At 40.7% G+C, this 19,358-nt stretch overlaps 2 protein-coding genes across 3 annotated transcripts in view; both read right to left on the bottom strand.

Annotated features, from left to right (window-relative positions):
- STOX2 (storkhead box 2) overlaps positions 1 to 19,358 on the bottom strand; it is a 131,963-nt gene that overhangs the window by 95,537 nt on the left and 17,068 nt on the right. The window lies entirely within an intron of this gene.
- TRAPPC11 (trafficking protein particle complex subunit 11) overlaps positions 6,785 to 19,358 on the bottom strand; it is a 68,774-nt gene continuing 56,200 nt past the window's right edge. The window contains exon 30 of the mRNA XM_081926342.1: positions 6,785 to 7,004. Within this exon, the coding sequence (XP_081782468.1) occupies positions 6,978 to 7,004 (27 nt within the window). The 3' untranslated portion in view covers positions 6,785 to 6,977. The remainder of the gene's footprint in view (positions 7,005 to 19,358) is intronic.

The following is a 19,358-nucleotide window of genomic DNA, read 5'->3' as shown; positions in this document are numbered from 1 at the left end:
CTTCACTGTAATTATTTGTACATCCAAACCAAGCTCACAAAATATGGTTTTGAATGTGACCAACAAACCACGGCTTGAAGTTGGCTTACAAATCTGAGCTCGTCTTAATCATGGTTCCTTTTTAGGTCTGAAATGGTACTCTGATTTGTTTCAGTGTCCCAGCCCAAATGCTCACTGGCTATACCTGGACGAGTCACAAAATGTAAGAAAACAAAACCAATATTACAAAAACAACTTGCAGTTACTTTGCTCATCTACAAGGTTTGTTCAATAGATCATGATCAAAACAAACCATGGCTTAGTGTTGTGTGCAAACGTGGCCAGTTACTTGTTCACACATAACAGCAAACAACAGTTTAACGTTATTTATTAAGAGATTTCAATACCACCCTTCAACAAAAAAAGGTCAGAAGCAAATTTACAAAAAAAAAAAGTAATATAAAACATATTAAATGAAAGCATTAAAATAATTCTCAGAATTTATATAAATAGCATAATCAAAAACACCCCCCAAAATGACTTAACTGTCAACCACTAAAAGCTGGCAAAAGTGGTGTGTTTTTACCCAATATCTGAAAGAATACAGAGTCGGGGCAAGATGCACGTCAATGGGGGTGCATTCCAGTGTCACAGATCCAACACCAAAAATGCTCTTCCACAGGTCCCTGGACTATACACCTCCTTTAACACAGCAACCACCATGAAAGCCTCTCCCCCTGATCAACCAACACAGGTAGGGTGGTACAGAAGAAAGCATTATCTCATACATTTGGATCCAGGCCATTCAACATAAGCAGCCTGAGCTGGGCCTTGAAGGTAACTGGCAACTAGTGCAGATGTTTAGTAACAGGAGTTGTGATCATCTGGCCCACTGCCATCGACACCAACTGCATTCCACACTAGTTGCAACTTTCGGATTAATTTCAAGGGCAGACCCATTTAAAATGCATTACAGTAGTCCATCCTGGAGGTTACTAGAGAACATGGTTGAGACCCCTTCACGGACAATCTTTGGATTCACGAGCTCCTTTCTTTTATTCCATTAACCTTCTCCTGCCATTAAGAATTCAGCAAGTTAGCAGATGAGGATGGCAGTAGGGAAGAGCATGCTCACTCCACCCTCATTGCCATGTCAATCACCTACCAACTTGTAAATGGCAAATGGGTGAAATAGGGAGTCTTTTCATGTTTTCAAGTTTACTGTTCTTGTTCTGTATATTCTTTGTATCTAAAATAAATAAAGGGTTTGTGAATGAACCCCGTGTTTGTGCTCTGCCTGCCCTCTTTCCTCCCCTCACACATCGTGACTTCGCCTCACTTTTGGTTTAGCGGCAAACCAACATTCGCCATTACATGGATCCCAAACTGTTATGGGATTAGGGGGGCTACTCGTGCGTAAGCGTTTAAGCCCTCCAGGCTCTGCAAATCAGTTTCTAAACTCTCTCAGTCCGCGGAGCCATGGGTGCATGGCTACCTCAATCGCTGGCAGAATCCGTCAGTGGGCACTTCCGGAATTTACGCCAACATAAGAGTTCCTTAACGGAAACTCTCCGTCTGGATTCTCTGCGTGACAGTTTCCTGCGCGGAGTAGGCGTCCCCAGTGGAGGTCCTGAGCCCTCCCCGCTGTTCTCACTGGAAGCATCTTGGAGCCATTCCTCTGCCTGAGTTTCTGCAGGAACTCTCCCTCTCCCCCTGCTGGTTCCTTCCTCAGCATCTGAGGGTCTCCTAGCCTCCTTGAGCCCTTCCACCACCTGACTCTCCGATGGCAGTTCCCTGACACAAACAGTTCAAAACTGCAGTTTCTTGCACTGTGAACATGGAGAATTGTTCATAGGACTGGTGCTTCCTTAATTTCATTTCATATTAATTATGTACCCTGTTTCTCTCTCAAACTGAAGCCCATGGTGGCTAAACAGCAACACATTGAAACAAATACAATATGGAAAATAATATGAAAGGTTATTTAAACTTTTTCAAAAATGAAAATCTAGGTGTTTCTGCCACAGCAAGTCTGTTACCAGTGTTTTAAAAGAGTATAGCCTCTGTGGACATGGAACTGTTGTTATGAATTGAATAAATCTTCCAGGAGGACGTGGGCTCCCCTATTTGCATATATATTCCCTCCTTGGATCGCGGGCTAAGAGCTTGGTTACCAAATGTGACAAGGCAACAAATTCTCTTTGCATAATCATGGCTCACAAATGCCCACAGCTCTTTCGAGATAGTCCCATATGAAGAAGTGTCCATGTTTACATAGGATTTCAGCATTCCCAGATATCTTCACAGTTCCTAAAAATTCCACAGTGATCAGAAGGTGCACTGCAATCCCATATAGAGGTGTGCTTTTAATTCACATAGCCTTACATCCACATTGTTGAAAGCAAGAATCTGAGACTGAACACACTGTCAACAAAAGGTTTGCACGTACAAAACAATCCTTAGTGACCTAATCCAGAAATATACCGGTAATTGTAATGCATTTTCAGAGTAAAGGTGGGCCTATGACATGTGACACTCATTCCTTCCCTCCAAAAAAGACTTTTGGTGACAGTCTATCAGAAAAAAAGAGAACTAATCACTACTGTATAATATAAGAAAGGTTACATATTAAGCAAGATTTATGAACACCATCTGTTTGCCTTTTCTTTCATATACAGGTTTTTACCAGAATAATTAAATAAATGAGCATTATAACATACAGAGAAAACAATGGAAGCTAAAGCCAGTTTGACTTGTTTGGGCTGTGTTTTATGCTCTCCAGATCCAGCCAAATTGTCTGTCACCCACTACCAATGTGCTGGGAGGGCTACACATAGAACCAACTTCTTCTCTTTTCATTGAACCACTGCCAAACTTGCCTGGAAATAATAGGGTGCCTTTTTAGGTTTCAACCACATTAAGTCTGGTATCTTTCAATGACTCTAAATTAGGAACTGGAATGTCTTCTTGAAACTCCATAATCTATATGCATTTCTGCTACAATAACTCATTACATATTTATATGTTACTTATAAATGCATACATATACACTATGTCATATATGCCCGCAAGCATTGTTGAGGCAAAAAGGAGGAAAGCCATTGACTTGGTTTTGCATAATTAAGACTCCAATAACTCAGCTAAAGCAAGTTACCAGGTTCTTTGCCGTTCAAGAATAAAAACAATGAAACCAAAGCAATTCAAGAGGTTCTACTGAAACTGAATGCAAAATACGGAAAGTGCATGACAAGATCACCAAAAAGTATTTCTAATGAATGAATATCCCCCCTCCCACACACATTGAAACACTGTCATAACTATACTCTTGCAAATTCATTCTTTGTACAGAGGGACAGGAGAGTAGGCAATCCTAGCAGAGTTCATAAAATGGATTGATACTGCATGCTACAGACACTTAAGACTATGTTGCTGTATCAAGAGAACTGTACAAGTGTTACTGTTCTGCAAATATTTTGGTTTTCATATAAATCACCAACAACATAAATTTTAAAAGCTTAGAGAAAAGTTCAATACACCCATAACATTGTGCTTAGCCTATAGTACAACCTGCTCATACTTCAATTGACACCAGAAGCTTTCTCAGAATTTCCTCAGAATATGGCAGGTAGGTACACTAGGGGAGGGGAGAAACTTTTCAACTGCAGCACCACATCCCTTCTTGAAGAAGGACTACCTGGCCCCCTAGTTGGTGACTAGTTGGTCCGCCATGTTCTGAGAACAGGCATTTTCATGTAACATTGGGCAAGGGCCTGGTAGGATGATAAAATGTGCCTCTTGCCCACTTTTATTTTTGGGTGCTTTGTTTTGGCTGATACAGCTTGCATTGTATTTTGATTTGCTGTAATATTTTGCTGACTTCAATGGATTGTTTTATTATTATTTTTTTAAAATCTTTTTTATTGCTTTTTTCCAAGGTCAAATACATCGTCAAAATTCCACAGAAGCAGTTTTACAGAAAAAAAGAAGAAAAGAAGAAATTATAGAAAAGCCAATTTCTCATTTTGAAAACAATTTTTCATGTTCCACTGGACTTCCCCACATCCCCCATCCCCTGCATCTTTTACAATAAAGAAGGATAACAGCAAATTAGTGTCTTGTTTCCTGCGTTTTTGTACTTTCATCTATTTTATAAGTTAGATTTAGAATATTTGTTATTAATTCACTTTCCGTTCATCCTAGAAATAGAAACCTTACTCTAAACTTTCGTCATTTCACAGTCCTAACTTAATTTCCACAGTAATCAAAATTTAATTACAGAAGCATGTTGTCCCGGAACTTAGCAAATTCTCAACATTCATATATTTTAAAGTTTTTTTGTAAGTAGTCCTTAAATTTTTTCCAGTCCTCTTCCACTGCTTCTTCTCCCAGGTCTCGGATTCTGCCAGTCATTTCAGCCAGTTCCATATAGTCCATCAGCTGCGCATGCCACTCTTCCAGCGTGGGTAGCTCCTGTGCTTTCCAATATTTAGCTAATAAAATTCTTGCTGCTGTGGTTGCATATAAAAAGAAAGTTCTATCCTTCATTAACACTCTCTGATCCACGATGCCCAGGAGGAAGGCCTCTGGTTTCTTGCAAAAGGTGTACTTGAACACCCTTTTCAACTCATTATAAATCATTTCCCAGAAGGCCTTCACCCTCGGGCATGTCCACCAGAGGTGAAAAAAAGTTCCTTCAGCCTCTTTACACTTCCAACACTTATTATCAGACAGATGATATATCTTTGCGAGTTTGACTGGGGTCATGTACCACCTATATATCATTTTCATAATGTTTTCTTTCAAGGCATTACATGCCGTGAATTTCGTACCGGTGTTCCATAACCTTTCCCAGTCTTCAAACATAATGTTGTATCCAATGTCTTGAGCCCATTTTATCATGGCTGATTTGACTATCTCATCTTGGGTATTCCATTTAAGCAGCAAGTTGTACATTCTTGAGAGCACTTTCGTCTTAGGTTCAAGTAGTTCCGTCTCTAATTTTGATTTTTCCACCTGGAAGCCAATCTTTTTATCTTTTTTAAAAAGCTCTTGAATTTGGGCATAATGAAACCAGTCTCACACCTTATCTTTTATTTTTTCTAAACTCTGCAACCTCCAATTGTCACCAACCTTTTCTATTATCTCCCAGTATTTTGCCCAGCCACTCTCCATATTAAGTAGTTTGGGGGCCTTTGCCTCCGTTGGTGATAGCCACCTCGGCGTCTTATTTTCAAGTAAGTCCTTATATTTAGTCCAGACAATAAATAAAGCTTTCCTGACAATATGATTCTTAAATAGTTTGTGCACCTTTACCTTGTCGTACCACAAATATGCATGCCATCCAAAAGCGTTGTTAAACCCTTCCAGATCTAGGACATCCGTGTTTTCTAATAAAAACCAATCCTTCATCCAGCAGAAGGATGCTGCCTCGTAATATAACCTTAAGTCCGGCAGGGCAAATCCCCCTCTTTCTTTTGCATCTGTTAGTATTTTAAATTTTATCCGGGGCTTTTTGCCCTGCCAGACAAATTTCGCCACATCCCTCTGCCACTTTCCAAAGCACTCCACTCTGTCCACGATCTGCAGGGTTTGAAACAAAAATAACATCTTTGGCAATACATTCATCTTTACAGCGGCGATTCTTCCCAACAAGGAAAGTTTTAGTCTTGACCAGATTTCTAAATCCTTTTTGATTTCTATCCAACATTTTTCATAATTGTCTTTAAATAAATTCAAATTTTTCCCAGACAAATTAACCCCCAGGTATTTCACTTTTTTAACCACATTTAACTCCGTTTCCTTCTGGAACCCATCTATTTCTGAAGAAGTCAGGTTTTTCGCCAACACCTTAGTTTTTTGTTTGTTCAACCTGAATCCCGCCACCCGACCAAACTCATAGATTAATTCTAAAACTCTTTTTGTACTAGGTTCTGGCTCCTGTAGAGTCAAAACTAGATCATCTGCAAAAGCTTTCAATTTATATTGTTTTCCTCCGACCTGTATTCCTTCCACCCGCTGGTCCTTCCTAATCATGTTCAGTAAAACCTCCAGGACAGAAATAAATAGCAGAGGTGATAAGGGGCACCCCTGTCGTGTTCCTTTTTCAATTCTAAGCTCTTCTGTCACCACATTGTTCACTATTAATTTAGCCTTTTGCTCTGAATAGATTGCTTCTATGCCATTTTGAAACGCCCTTCCCACTCCCATCTCTTCCAGATTTCTCTTCATAAATCTCCAAGATATATTGTCAAAGGCCTTCTCTGCATCAATAAATATTAACACTGCTTTCGTATTCATATTTGTCTGCAATAATGGATTGTTTTAAAGCAGGAGGGGAGAAGCTGTAACCCTTCAGATGTTTCTGGACCCAACTTGCATCAGTCCCAGCTAGAATAACCAGTGATTAGGGGTGATGGAAGTTATAGTCCAACATCATTTCAAGGGCCCCAGGCTCCTCATCCCTGTTTTAAAGAAAAGCAAGCAGGATATAACAACAACTCACTAACCATGTAAACAAATAGGCCCTTGCCATACTATTCTGCCTGATCACCACTCCATACGTGCTCTGAGGAATAGGTTGGCCCAGCTGTGCCTCTTTACAAAATAAAAGGTGGGGGGAAGTGGGACACTTCTCAAACCAAAGGGGAGGCTATGCAAGACTATAATAAGAAATGGCAGCTCATGTTGAGTTTGCAGCATAATATCATAACATGACTGAACAGCGAGAAACAATACTGTAACATGACATCTAATGGGCAGAGATTTTCACCTATGCAAGTCTTTGGAATTCTTTATCAGATAACAGTTCTGTTTGCACTGTTCAATTAAATCTACCCCATATATGTAAACATTAAGAATACTGTATATTACTTCAACAAAGCATGTAAGTTGTTGGTGAAAAAAGTGAGCATAACTAATATTTTAAGAACCCCATAAAAAGCAATGTGCATGTGTATCACTGGCAGTGGGGGATGTTATTTCATAGTCATTTCCCATAGTCAATCTTCTTGGAAACCAGAATTTTGCTAGAAAAAGTAAGACAGAAACAATAGTTTAGAAAGCAATTCAAAGTGGCAACTTTTAAAAAGCAATTCATCTAATGTACCAAACCAAATGTTTGGCTCATGTTTTGACATAAAAACAGTGCCCTCTACTGCAAAACTAATGAGTAGCAGTGCCCAACAAGGGCAATAACATTAAATACCGTACCTTTTCAATCAGTGGTAACAGTCACTGTGCCTAGTTTATACTTTTCAGTGATTAGGCTAATTGAATGTACGAACTGTACAACATTGGATAAGAAAGTAGGCTAACTAAACATTTTCTCTTCTGAACTAGTACAGTTTATTCTTTCTGGTAGCAACTACATTTTTGTTGATCACAAAAATACAAAAAGAAAGAAAACCACACCTAATGAGTAGCATTGTAGTATTATTGACAGAGAGTTTGGAACTCTGAAATAAAAAGTATATTATACAGCAGAAAAAGCCTAGCTGAACCATTCATCCACTAGTGAGTCTTTTCTTATGTTAAATACCAATGGGAGTAATGATAAAGATCTAGTCACAAGACACCCTTTATTGCTCAAAAGGAAGTGCATGAATTAATCTGCCCACATTGTCCTAAACAATCCTCCTCTAAACATAGATGAGGCACCCTAAAGTTATTGCAGTCAAAGACTTGAGATGCAAATCCAAGTTAGCACCAAATAAAACATTAACCTGTCTTGTTTTAAAATTTAACATTTTAAAACGGCATAAATTGTGTTGTTGATTTAAATGCTCTCAACTTGAAAAAGAGTGAAAGGCAGACAGAAGGAACAAAGAATCTGAAGAGGATTTATTGATTGTCAGACAGATCCAGGGAGGTCTGCTAACATTGGAACACAAATATTTAATCTGATTCTGAAATCTTATCTGCTGCCTTTAAGAAGATTAACATATATTCTCTTGCTGCAGACTATGAATTCTGACTGCCTAACAAAGTGGAAGCGCTTTTTTTTTTTTTTGAAGCTATAGGACCTGCAAGTCTGTAAAATACAATTTTACTCAAAAGCAATTGTGCTAATACAGACAAAGAGGCAAGCATGTTGAGGAAAGATGTGTCTCAATAGCTTACAAGAGAGCAGTATTCATGTATTCTAACTTCATATGCATTTAGGCTGTACTTACTGTGAATCTAGTCTGGGATACAATGTGTATGCAGAATATTTAAATCGGGTTGAACTATAGATTAGGAATTTTGTGTGTACATATATTAAAGAAAGAGATAAATTTACATTCTGAGACTTTAAATTAGCAAATAAAAAGAACTCTTAGCTCAATGGTGAAGCAATCCTAAACTGAATTGACAGAAAATAAAGACAGAAGCACTCAATATGCTAAACAACTAAATGTTTGAATAAATGAAACCTGTTGCCTCAAAGAGGCCTTTCCAAACCAGTGTGAGAACAGAGACAGGCACACAGCCAGACTGCCATAGACTATCAGCTACACCCCACTCCACATCCTCCATACAGAGGTTTGGGCCAGAAAATCCATTAATTTACAAAAACATTAGGCGTGCCCCTGGCTCTCCACAGCATCCTTCACATTGCCACAAGGGCTTTGTCTAGACTAGGATTTAAGGGCTGCATTAGCTTATCCTAGCATCTAACTCAATCAGTGTAAGTATGTGTACATTATTCTGTACATTAGACTTTTTAAACTCTGGCTGTTGCCATTCCCCTAAAAAAGCACATCAACATTTAAAGCCAAGTTAGTCACAGTAACATCGAAAGAAAGTAGTGGCCCAATTCTAAGAGCCACTGCAAACATACAGTTCATAGGGAACTTGTGATAAAGATACAAGCGGTTCCTTGCAGTAGGGCCCAGATCCAACTGCAGTGCTGGCACACACTGTTGAAACTAGAGGCAGCTAAGCCGCCTTCCTGAGGGCCACCAAAGTGAGCAGTCCAAGAACTGTTGTGTTTGATATGAAGACTTTAAATGGCAACTGGAATCAAACTGCATACAGACTGCTGCCTGTGTTACTTATAGTCAAAATTCCATGTCACAACTGGGCTAGGTGTTAATTTATAAGAAAGTTGAACTAAAGAGGTCTTCAAGGTGCATTATGGGTTCATTAGCAACAGGGGCCTGACATCCATTAGTTGTTGCAATGTACTGGAAGTAACAAACACCCAGCACAATTTTTATAGATCTCACTGTATTAAACGTATTTAAAAAAAATTCACTCCACAAATTTGTTGAGAAACATCTTTGTCATCTTTTGGCAACTTTCTGGTTTTTCACAGCCTGCTGCTATCGAATTACAAGTAAAAATCCTGGTCCTTTTTTCAAGTTTTAATACATTTGGAAACGGCTTTCTTTAGACCACATCTTGAATTCTCACACATTTGTTAAATGTATGAAAAATCCTGAGCCATTTTGGGCTCTGTATCACTCACTAAAATTGCCCCCAAACTTGCAAAAAGACCTCTATTCTTCTTTTTAACCCAAATTCTAATGTCACGAGCAAAATCAGATTTTGTTTGATTTTTTTTTAATGAAATGTTTGAAGAGGTACTAAAAAGTTTAATAGAAGGGGTTTGTTGAAGTTATCTCATAATTTATTTATTTATTTATTTATTTATTTATTTATTAAAAAACCACCACTTCCTGGAAATGTGAATATTTGAAGAAGAACAATAGAACATATCTAATTGTGTGCTTCTTTACTGCAGTTGAGGCTTCTGTGACTGAAAGCGGGGGGGGGGGGTAGAGGAGTTTAAAAAATTCTCCCTTTCCTCAGCAGTCACACTCTTCCAAAGGCTGCCCATTCCTCTGGAGAAGGTGGCGAGCTCAGAGAATTGCAGAGGGAAGGTAGTTAGGTTAACCAGCCTAAATATACTCTTCTGGTTCTTCTCTATGCCAAGATGTTCTGCTAGCATGGAAGACAAGGCATTTAAGCACTCCTTGTTAGCTACATACGGTCTCAAGTTACTGGAGAAAAGTTGAAGAGGGCGACTGTAGTCATGGTCCTGCTTGTTAGAACATTCCTGTAGGCATATAGTTGGGCAGTGTAGGGAAAAGGTTACTGGATCTTAAACAGTGGCGTAGCGTGGGTTGTCAGCACCCGGGGCAAGGCAAGTAATTTGCGCCCCCTAACCTGCCGCCGCTGCCAGCTTCTTCTTGCTGCTGCCTGGTCTGGTCTGGTGTGGTTCTCTCCCACGCTCAGAGCTGTGCTGGGCGGCTGCTGCACTGTCCCTCCCCCAGATAGTCCCTCGCTCTCTCTCCGCACCGCACGCCTGGCACCCACCCCCTCCACAGTGGGCGGCAACCCGGCGGCTCGGATTGGATTCGCACAGCCAGCACTGCAGTGAGAGAGAGTGAGTGAGCCAGGTAGGGGCAGAGAGCTGCGAGCGCAAGCGCGCCCCCCCCAGATGTTGCGCCCGGTGCGGCTGGGCCCTCCTGCGCCCCCCACGCTACGCCACTGATCTTAAAGGGCTACAGTCTGATGCACATGGCTGTTCTCAATGCACTGTAGAGCTGGGCAGTATTTGGTTTTCAACATCATGATACATCACCAGCTAAACATCATGATATATTGATATATCAAGATGTCTTAAATAAGGATGGAGATATGTAGAGGCTTTGGCTAGCTTCACATTTCCCCCCCACATTGGGATTTTGACATAGCACACACACACACATCATGATTTGCAATATATTTTCAGGTCAAAAATAATGAAACCAATACAATGATATGGACTTGAAACTAGTTTTGGACGATATATCGCCCAGCCCTAACACACATCATGATTCACAATATATTGCCAGGTCAAAAACTATGAAACCAATATTCCGATAAGGACTTCAAACCAGTTTTGGACTATATATTGATATACCGCCCAGCCCTAATGCACTGTATAATGAACTGGGCCAAAACAAACAAGATGAATTTTAACAGGGAGAAATGTAAAGTATTGCACTTGGGCAAAAAAAATGAGAGGCACAAATACAAGATGGGTGACACCTGGCTTGAGAGCAGTACATGTGAAAAGGATCTAGGAGTCTTGGTTGACCACAAACTTGACATGTGCCAACAGTGTGATGCGGCAGCTAAAAAAGCCAATGCAATTCTGGGCTGCATCAATAGGAGTATAGCATCTAGATCAAGGGAAGTAATAGTGCCACTGTATTCTGCTCTGGTCAGACCTCACCTGGAGTACTGTGTCCAGTTCTGGGCACCACAGTTCAAGGAGGACACTGACAAACTGGAACATGTCCAGAGGAGGGCAACCAAAATGGTCAAAGGCCTGGAAATGATGCCTTATGAGGAACGGCTAAGGGAGCTGGGCATGTTTAGCCTGGAGAAGAGGAGGTTAAGGGGTGATATGATAGCCATGTTCAAATGTATAAAAGGATGTCACATAGAGGAGAAAGGTTGTTTTCTGCTGCTCCAGAGAAGTGCACACGGAGCAATGGATCCAAACTACAAGAAAGAAGATTCCACCTAAACATTAGGAAGAACTTCCTGACAGTAAGAGCTGTTCAACAGTGGAATTTGCTGCCAAGGAGTGTGGTGGAGTCTCCTTCTTTGGAGGTCTTTAAGCAGAAGCTTGACAACCATATGTCAGGAGTGCTCTGATGGTGTTTCCTGCTTGGCAGGGGGTTGGACTCGATGGCCCTTGTGGTCTCTTCCAACTCTATGATTCTATGATTCTATGACTGTATATGGGGCTGCCTTTGAAGGCTATGGTACTTGAAAATTTCAGCTGGTACAAAACATGTCAGACAGATTGTTATTGAGCCCAGCTCTAGCCTAACAGCAGCCCTGCATTCTCTCAACGTGCATGAACTCTGCCCCAAATTTGATGCCATTTGGACCTTGCAACAAATCACTCCTCACAATACAACCCACTGCTTTTGCCTTTAGATATTGTCCTATCCTGACCAATTCCTAATCCTGTATTCAACTCTGATCCATGCTTGAGATAAAACATAAAGATACATATATAATTACATATTACTGTAGCTCTGTCTCTTGTCAACCCGCAGTATATTTTTGGTCCATGACTGTAAACGCCTTGGAAAATTCTAACAGAACTCATTAGTGAGGGGTGGGGAGTATATAAAACACTACTCTGCTCATATTTCAGCTTTCACTAGTAACCACTTGACCTCAGAGAATCTAAGAAGACGAACGGCAAAAGGAAACCACTATACAAACCTGAAACTAAAACAGACAGAAGAGGGAAAGAGGATGTAATATATGCCAAAAAGAAAACATGGCCAAACAAAAGCTTTAAATCCAGCCAGTAAAGAATGTTTTTTTAAGTGGCTTTTACAATACTCCAGTTCGGCAATGTTTACATAGGAAAGTTCTTGAAAAGGGGAAACTGTCAAATATCATTAGATTGGTAAAATTATACATCTCAAGTTTACTGCCGCAACCCTCATTTTTCCAGACTTCTTGCCAATTTTTGGCTTTTAAGACTTCACCGCATCTTCCGAGAATCTATTCTGAATTAAAATATATACTTTGTACAGAAATATCTGAACTCTAAGCTAAATAGAAAAAGGAAAAGACAAGAAAATGATGAGTCCTGTAGACGAGCATTGCAAGAAAAAGCTGAGCATCCTTTAATGAATGAGCCAGATGTCCCAGGACTCCGGTCCTAACTCAATTTAAGGGCAGCCTGAAAATTTGCTAAATAAATTTTACTTTAAAGGAAACAGTGTTTGAATGATTGAATTTTAGATTTAAATATTTAGATTTTGATTAGATCCTTATGCTGCCCTTTAAGATTACAGCTGTACTAGATATTGAGTTCCATTCTTAGCTCATGAATAGGGAAATGAAAACAGCCAAACACAAGTCAGACCATTTTTCCATCTGCTCCAGTTGCAAAGCATATTTTGGCCAGTAAGTTACAGTACCTTCCATCCCATAATTATCTACTCTTGACTGGCAGTGGCCCTTCAGTGTCATCAGCACTCGTCATAGCTCTGGCAAGGAGCACATCACAGAGATCTTCAGCTTGGACAATTACATAGTCTAAGAGGTACCAGTGGTGTGACCGAGGGTGCCTCTATGATGTTTTAAATTTATTTTTGTTGAAAGAGTGTGTTGGTAATAATGAGGTTATGCGCTGCACATATCGTCAAAAGTAAGATTCCATTCTGGTTGCTGTTGCCAATTCCTTCTTTCCCAATAGTCCCAGGACATAGATCAAAATCTCGCCCAACTCTTGCATTAAGATCACCTAGGAGGATAATTTTATCTGATAGGATGGCATCCAGCTGAGACTAAATTTTTTCTTTAATGTCTTCATCGGCATCCAGTGTTTGTGCATGAGCGCTTAGAATAGCAGCCTGTTGGTTTTTGGTGAGTTTTATTCGAAGGGTTGAAAGCCGCTCATTAATGCCAGTAGGGACTCCTAACAAGAGCTTCACAAGATCATTTTTGATAGCAAAACCTACTCCATGTATTTGATGTTCTTGTTCAGGTAGACCTTTCCAGAGGAATGTGTAGCCTCCTTTTTATTCGTTGCAACTCTCTTGCAATGATGGCCATCCTGAGCTCGGAACGCTCATTATCTGTGTTTTCCAACAAAGTCCGTATCTTCCTTGTTCCAAACTTCAATTGTCTTTTACAACTGCTGGGTTGCGCAGTAATCCAGTCAGGGAAAAAGGGAGGCAGGCTATGTTTAGGGCACGTTTTCTATGCCCTCCCCCCTTTTCACGGTGAGCAGAGTGTATCCTAAATAGGACTGCTCAGCTGCCGAGCTACACAACTGCCTCATTCCTTGAGTCAGAACGAGTGAATCCACTGCCCACAGGCTGGTTCACGACTAGGGGCTTCCAGATTTCATGGTCTTGCCCCTGTTACCATTTGCCGATCGCCATGGGACTTTTTTTGGGTTTGGGGTGGATTTTTGGAAGACGCCTGTACGTGAATTTGTTTTGTGTGTGTGTAGATCAGTACACGCTGACCAATGCACAGTCTTCACAGTTAGAGTCTATTCCAATGGCATGAGTATCACGACGACCGGTAGATTTTTATGTGCTGCAGCCTTCATCCGCCATTACAGCCATTGTAACATACCCCTTGTTATCTTTCGCCTGTTCTGTCGTTGAGAACTTCTTGGATCATTCTTGGTCTAGCTCCTCCCCTTTGACCCCTTGTTTCCTGCTTGGCAGGGGGTTGGACTCGATGGCCCTTGTGGTCTCTTCCAACTCTATGATTCTATGATTCTATGACCGTACCCCTTGGGTGACCCTGCTGGGAGTACCAGACTCCAGACGGCTTCACTCACAAGGGTCATAGGAACGTGCAAGCCCACTCACCACAACAAGGCAATGATCCTGCAAGCAAGTTTATGTATATGTATGACTTGCTTGCCTGCCCTTCACCGTAAAGTCCCAACTGCCAGGGCAGGTTACAGTATTACACAGTTAGGATTGCTCTGAACATAATTTTAGAAAGAAATGTTAAAATTCTCTTTTAACGTTATAACCAGAAACCCACTCAAGAACACCACAAGAGCCACTTACTTAGTAACAGTATGATAGATATATTTTCACAATAATTAGCAAAATAATCACCTACTGGTCAGCCTTATCTAAAAGAGTGGATAAGTTGGATAACTTTGGTTAATCACAGGTTTGCCTAAACCAGTATTTATCACAGAAGAAGAAATACAGGCTGGCTTTGATATATATATTATTTAGCTTTTTAATACAGTATGTTATTTTATTTTGCAGAAATCAGGGTTTCCTTTATAAAATGTTTCTTACAACCATTATTTCTTTGTTTATACTGACCTCTAGTGGTATAAAGTAGTATATAATAATTTTATATGTCCCAGAGGTGAAATGCAATATTGAAGAAAGTGCCATAACCAAACCATTGAGTCCTTCAGCTGTTCACATTGGCCAAGGAGGTCCTTCATACAAAGCATATTAACACAGATAATACTCAGAATCCCCCACTGGGTTATGAATTAATACCTTACTGTTCATTAACAGACAGGTAAATTCTGTTTTCACACATTAAGCTTGTAATTAAAACGTGCAATTACAAACATGTAATTAAAAATGTCCAGGAGTTATTAGATAATGTGGAAATGTTTGCAGAAATATTTGGCTGAAACTCCGGCTCCTACATGTTAAATCTGATGGGTGCCCTTCCTATTTGATTAAAATTTATATACCTCTTAATATACTAAAAAAAATCTCTAAACTGTGCACAGAAAACTGAAGCAACAACAGACAAACAAAATATTACAAAAATACACAATTACATATAAAAATGTTACATTAATACAAAGATACTAATATATATAAATCAATATAAAGTCATGCTTCTTCTGATGCACACTCCCTCTCAGCCTCTGGGTTCTCACCCAGGGTCCAAACAAACTCTCACCTCACCCACAAAAGTACCACAAGAAGAAGAGTTCCTGGAACTCTAGTCTAGTCTCTCGCTCTAGACTTGCTTTTCATGGGCAGGCCGGAGGCGAGTGGTACTTCCTCAGCCTGCCCACAGCTGTCTCTCATTCAGCTGTACTCTCCACACCCAGTTCCAGGGGCAGAAGGTTTGTTGAGCTTCCCAGGGGGTCCAAAGGATGGGAAAAGGGCGCCCCTCCACTCACAACTCTTTCTTCAACCTCAATCCTCTCTCCTCATCCTCCATCTGATACATATCCTATTAAAAATGTGAACGAGGCAACAGGGTGTAATTCAGTATTGGTGGAATGACAACAATGGAACAACAGGAGTAAAATCACTAGTAAAGTTTCCACGTGGGGTTCAGCTTACAGATGAGCAGAGTGCCATTGACTAATTTAATGTATGCACAGAGGGTACCAAAATAAAAATGAAGTCCTTGCACTTTAACTGCTTTCAAGTACAGCACACTGAAACATAGTCCATTCTTCCATTCCAAAATTTACCACAGCTTTGGTCACAGGGGTCAGGGCACAGGAATGTTTCACAAGAGGAAGAGGAAGGGTCAAAAGATGGGCAACAGTGGGAAACAACTTTAGCAGTTCATTTCCTTTCTAAAAGAATGACAGTTATTTCCTCTTTCCAGGAGGGAAAAGGTGGATTAAAACATACACATTGTAAGAAATAAAAGGGAGTGAACATCCTCATACTAAATACATTCAGCTGAAGCAAAACCCATTTAAATTCAATAGCTTTTTACTACATTTTATGGCATACACAAACCCTGTATCAGTCATTTTTGCCCTAAAAAACAGAATGAAAAAGGAGCCAGCTTCTAAAAAGTTTCTCTGCACAGTTTTTTGGACCCCCCCCCCCACTGGGTGCAATGGTATGACAGATACACTAGATACAGCTTGCATGTGTTGTGCTTCCTGAGAGGAACTAGGAAGAGTTAGGGGCAACATTCACTTTCCTCTGGCCCAAGGAGAGAAGCTACAGAGAGCTGTGAAACCGTTACTTAAATAAAACTTTTAGGTTGGGTTTAGAAAGCAAAGTTTGTTTGATACTGTAAGCAATTCCAGAACCTTTAAATACAGGCAACCAGGCAAGTAGCTATTAACTAGTCTGGCATACTGCAAAGTAATAATTAGTGTTTATACGTCATGCTTAAAAGCGTAAAAAGCACCTTGTATACCTTAGCTCAGCAATCCTTAAGGCAGCCATGGAAAACAGATCAGTACTATCCCCTAGGGCAGATTCTCTCATATCAAGCTGAGAGAACAATACGCTTGCCACTACAGCCCCACAGTTTATTTAGCTACCATAAAGAGTTGCTAATATCGCAACACCTCAGGAAGATGTGTCACCAATGGCGAGACCACTGCTAGCCTCAGCATTTGAGCTACTGTGGGCTCCCAGAAATTAAAATTGTGGGGACCCGAAGCCACACTTCCATGGAACACTGTCTTCTTACAATCTATGGGATAAGTTTAAGTTGTCGTGGCCTGAAGACATGGACTTGTGAGGCCAACTACACACCCTCTTGGTCCCTTGCCCATTACAGTTGGCAAAATCTAGCAGGAAGATATTGATTGGATGGCTAATGCTTCACTATGCGAGGGACTTATACCTACCATCTTGAAAGACACAGTGGCGTGGCCTTTTCTGAACAGGCCCCCCATGGACCCGGAGGGTACAGAAAATGCCAGTCCCCACTATTCCCTTTCCTGATCATGTGGAGGCTCTGCACCACTCATGCACTGGGGTTTCTTTACAGTCAACCAAGTGCCACATTGGAGGAAGAGGATGCAACATCAGGGGCAATGTTAAAAGTGTGGCCCTGCTCCAAAACAAATATGCCCTACATGTGAGTAACATAGGAACAGCGGTTTTGCCCCAATTACAATGGCACCTGGCTGGGAGGACTAGGGCTATCCCTGGGTGTGTGGGGAATGAATGGGCGATGGCCCCAGCCCAACTACTTTTGGGAGGGGGGGTGCTTGGTGCCCAGCTGTCTTCCACCCACCCAGTGAGGTTTTTCACCTCCTCAATGCCTAGAGCAGGGAGGCAGGTGGCAGAAGACCTCGCTGGCACTGCCATTGCTAAAGCAACAGGAAAATAAGGAGGGGCACTAAAGTAACACCTGAACAGCAATTGAGGTGGAAGGAGGTGATGCCGCCGCCACCAGGAGCAGGAGTAGACGGTGGATGAAGGAAAGGTGTGGGGAACACACACAGTGTGATTTGTCCTGGCTCCACATCCCCCTAGGGCTAGCCCAGGGAAAGGGATAAGTGTTTGTATTTTCAGATCATGGTACACTGCCCCCACCCCCTTCACTGAACGGTTCAGGTCTTCTTGAAACTGATCTTGGCTAAGTAATACCCTAATATAGGGTAGGATCTTCCACACAAAGGATGGTTCTTCATTAGACAGGCTCATACAGTTGTTATGGACCAGAAAAGGAAAGCACACATTTTTACAGCCTGCTATATACAGTCATAACTTGGAAGTTGAACGGAGTCTGTTTGACTTCCAAAACGTTCGCAAACCAAAGCACGGCTTCTGATTGGCTGCAGGAAACTCCTGCAGTCAATTGGAAGCTGCGGAAGCCCCGCCGGACATTCGGGTTCCAAATAACGTTCGCCAACCAGAACAATCACTTCCGGGTTTGCGGTGTTCAGGAGCCAAAACATCCGAGTTCCAGGGCATTCGGGATCCAAGGTACAACTGTATTGTGTTGCTAGTATATTGTGTTCTATTTAATGGATAACTTTCCCCTTACTCAAACAACTAATATATTGAGGGGGCACCTACACATAGCAATTTGTGTCAGAGGAGCTTTGTACGAAAACACGATTTCCATGTCAGAATCCTTTACATTTACACGAACTCGCTTTGCATGTCCCAAAAAAAGAAGATGGGTGATCTTCATTTACTTTGTATCACAAGCCTAAAGAAGTTGAAAAACCAAATAGCAAACAAATAACAGTGTTTGCTGTTGGAGGGGTGGTTGGACAAGAATTGAATTATTTATTGTTTCCTGAAATTATTATCAAATCCACACCCTTTCCTCTCAATTAGGACAAGTTACACCCTTTCCTTTCCTTGGGAACATATTTTTTTTCTGCAGCCAAGACTAGTTTCCTTCCTGTGATATACACACACAAACCAGACAGGGTTAGTTTCTAGTTTTTACTTGCACTGAAAACCCCAAGTTTTCCATGAAATCTGTCTCACAGGCAAAGGCTTTTTAATTATTCCCTGCTCTCAGTGAAAAAAGGAACATTACCAAGACCATAGAACTGTTACCACATTCAAAGTGGCCCTAACTATATGAAATAACCTGTGAAAGATACTATATTATGCCTTATGCATAAAGAGAATCTGACACACATCAAGCCAAGTAATATATTGTCTAACTCTGGCTGAGTAGATGAAAAGAGCCCCAGGCCTCTGTTCAAATAATTACAAAAGCTTTAGTCTCCTAGAATGTGGCCCTGATTTGCATATTTACATAAATATGATCTCATTCCAAATCAATCTTTGGACTTCTTCATGATTACAGCCTTACTCAAAATTGGCAGAAAGCCAGTGTTGTGATCCTTGGGCACAGGCAATCTATTTTTCATTTTCTCTCAGTAAACACACATGACTTCTTGATAACTTAAGGATACTAAAACGTTTGCCTAATAATCAGGCCCCCTAAGAGGTCCAGGAAGGCCTGGGTCAAATCTAGCTTTTGAAACTCCCTAGCCATAATAAAATTTGAAACGACAAGACCTAAAAACAACATAAGGCACCAAAAATAGATTGAGAAATAATCTGAATATACATTTTCTTATTTAACAAATGCTTTTGTAGCAAACGTTTGGGTCGTATGTACATAAAAAAGAAGTTGTAAAACTTATCAAGTGCTGAAAAAATAAATTTGAAGACCCCTTTTAT

The sequence above is a fragment of the Podarcis melisellensis genome, assembly GCF_964234715.1.
Source record: "Podarcis melisellensis genome assembly, chromosome: 9".
Taxonomy (NCBI): domain Eukaryota; kingdom Metazoa; phylum Chordata; class Lepidosauria; order Squamata; family Lacertidae; genus Podarcis; species Podarcis melisellensis.
The sequence above is the reverse complement of the archived record's forward strand: the minus strand, read 5'-3'. Positions and strand labels throughout refer to the sequence as shown.